Here is a 2927-nt window from a genome sequence, read left to right on the forward strand (position 1 = left end):
ACTCACACCACTCGGGCACGTGGGCACACACAAACATGCCCTCACACTGTCACACTCACATAGACACTCAGACTAACACTCTCACACTCACCATCACACAGTCCTAGTCACGCACTCCCACACTCAGCCACACGTACACACACACTCTCACAACCACTCAGGCACGCAGACACACACACACACAATCACACCTACCCTCACACCACCACACTCACATCGTCACTCGGATTCATACACTTACACTCACCATCACACATTCACCGTCACACACACTTCTGTACTCAGTCACACATGCACACACTCTCACAACCACTCAGACATGCAGACACACATACGCATGCTCTCACACTGTCATGTCCACATACATTCACACACTCTCAAACTCACCATCGTGCATTCACAGTCACACTCTCTCACACTCAGTCACATGTGCACACACTCTCAAAACCACTCAGGCACGTGGACACACACGCACACACACAGTCACACATGCCCTCACACTGTCACATTCAAATCGACACTCAGACCCACACTCCCACACTCAGTCACATGTACACACACACTCTCACAACCATTCAGTCATGTGGACACACACGCACACATGCCCTCACACTGTCACACTCACAGACACTCAGATGTACACACTCACACTCACCATCACACATTCACAGTCACGTGAAGTCTCATACTCAGGCACACGTGCACACACACTCTCACAACCCCACTGAGTCATGTGGACACACACAATCACACATGCCCTCACGCTGTCACACTCACACTCAGATGTACACATTCACCACCACACATTCACAGACACATGCACTCTCACACTCAGGTACATGTGTACACACACTCTCACAACCACCCAGACATGTGGACACACACAGTCACACATACACTGTCATGTTCACATAGATTCACACACTCTTAAACTCACCATTGTGCATTCACAGTCACACTCTCTCATGCTTGGTGGCCACATATGCACACATACACTCTCACAACCACTCAGGCACATGGACACACATGCACACACACTGCCACACTCACACAGACACTCAGACTCACACTCTCGCGCTTTCCATCACACAGTCCTAGTCACGCACTCCCACACTCAGCCACACGTGCACACACACAACCACTCAGTCATGTGGACACACACACACAATCACACATGCCCTCACACTGTCACGCTCACATAGACACTCAGATTTACACACTCACCATCACCATCACATTCACAGTCACATGTGCTCTCATACTCAGCCACACGTGCACACACATTCTCACAACCACTCAGGCATGCAGACACACACACGCACAGAGTCACACACACACTCACACTCATTCTCGCACACACCTTGAACTCGTTGCTGATCTCATGCTTCTTGATGGTGGCCGCCTCCTGCACCCGGATGCAGAAGTCCCAGGAGGAGAAGACCTTGGTGCTGAGTGGCGCCCTGTAGCCCTGACCCAGCAGTGACTTCTGTGGCAAGCCCTTCACCATCCTAGGGGGGAATGAGGGGTGGCTGGGGGAGGGGAACCGCTACCCTTCGGCCCCAGGTGCAGGTCTTGGGAACTGAGGGATGGGGGTACGGGAGGGCGGTGGCCCTGCTCCTGAGGTCTGCGGCCAGCAGCTGCAGCCAGAGCTGAGGCTGAGAAACCAGCACTGACCCTGAAGAGCAGACCAGGGGCCTTTCTGCCAACTGGGGTACCCTGCTAAGATGTCCCCGGACTCTGCTCTCACCGCTGCAGAGTCCCACAGAAGCAGAGGAGCAGGCAGGCCAGCGGGCTGAGGAGGTAGGCCAGGCGGATGCTGTATGCTGAGCCAGTCTCGGGCCCCACCCGGTACGCGCCATAGAAGAGGTAGGTGTGGGTGAAAGCCTGCAGACGCAGGTGAAGACAGTGAGCCCGGGGCTCTGTTCTAAATGGTTTCCATGTGTGACCTCATTAGCCCCGACCCTCACCCCATCAGGTAGGAGTATTCCCATTTCACAGACGCCCACTTGCCCGAGGCCACACAGCTCTGGGAAATCGAACAAGGACTTGAACCCAGGAGCCCACAGTGGCTTCCAAGGGTGACGGTGGGATGCTTATCCCAGAGGCCTAGACACTTTTCCCCTTTGTTCCTTGTACCCCCACCCTAGCTGGGCTCTGAGGGCCACAGGCATGTGTCCATGAGCCTGTGCTACGCACAGGGGTCTCAGCCTCTCTCTAGCCCCGCCACTGGCCTGGCCAGCCTGTCTGAGTGAGACCATCCTCCTAGAAGCCAAACTGTCCTTGGAGGGTGGGGATCCTCTCCGACTCCACTTTCTCAGGCCCCCTGGAGGACACACCCCACTCACCCTGCCAGTTAAAACATTCCAAAGTTGATTGTGGAACTTCGGGTCGCTCGTCTGGGGCTGGTGGCCGTCGGGGCACTGGAGGGCTGTTGAGGAGGGGAGGGGGCCGATAGGGAGGTGTCCCCAAGGCACAGGTGAGGCCCTGTCCTTGCGCCGGGAGCTGAGGGTGGGGCAGGAGATCAGGGAGAGTCCCGGGCGGGCTCTGGGGAGCTATTCCCTCCCGGGGCCAGGCACTCACTCAAGTTCAGGGCCGGGCCTGGTTCAGGGGGGCGGAGCCAGGCCAGGGGCAGCAGCACGAAGCTGGCTGTGAGCAGCAGGGTCAGCAAGTTGAGCAGCAGCAGGAAGCGAAGAAAGGTGAAGTAGGACTGGATTCCGGTGCCACAGAGGCCTGTGGGTCAGGAAGGCAGAGCAGGGGTCGGGGCTGAGTATCCAAGGGCCGGCCAGCCCGGCCGCGCGGGGGTGCCCAGCCCGGCGGGGACCCTCCGAAGGCCTCCCGAGCGGTATCTCCGACGGCCACCAGGGGCTGCTGCCACCCACCCAGGTCTGCGCCGGGCGGCGGGGCGGGGGCGAGGGGACGAAGGGGCC

The 2927-nt window shown here is 57.7% G+C and overlaps 1 protein-coding gene across 1 annotated transcript in view; it reads right to left on the reverse strand.

Annotated features, from left to right (window-relative positions):
• TMC8 (transmembrane channel like 8) overlaps positions 1-2724 on the reverse strand; it is a 9378-nt gene extending 6654 nt beyond the window's left edge. Inside the window, exons 1-4 of the mRNA XM_021713605.1 lie at positions 2581-2724; positions 2346-2428; positions 1748-1884; positions 1361-1508 (exon numbers count right to left, since the gene is read on the reverse strand). Coding sequence (XP_021569280.1) covers positions 1361-1507 — 147 coding nt within the window. The 5' untranslated portion in view covers position 1508; positions 1748-1884; positions 2346-2428; positions 2581-2724. The remainder of the gene's footprint in view (positions 1-1360; positions 1509-1747; positions 1885-2345; positions 2429-2580) is intronic.
• Positions 2725-2927: the final 203 nt, after the last annotated feature.

The sequence above is a fragment of the Carlito syrichta genome, unplaced genomic scaffold (genome assembly GCF_000164805.1).
Source record: "Carlito syrichta isolate Samal-C Ts95f unplaced genomic scaffold, Tarsius_syrichta-2.0.1 Scaffold304629, whole genome shotgun sequence".
Taxonomy (NCBI): Eukaryota; Metazoa; Chordata; class Mammalia; order Primates; family Tarsiidae; genus Carlito; species Carlito syrichta.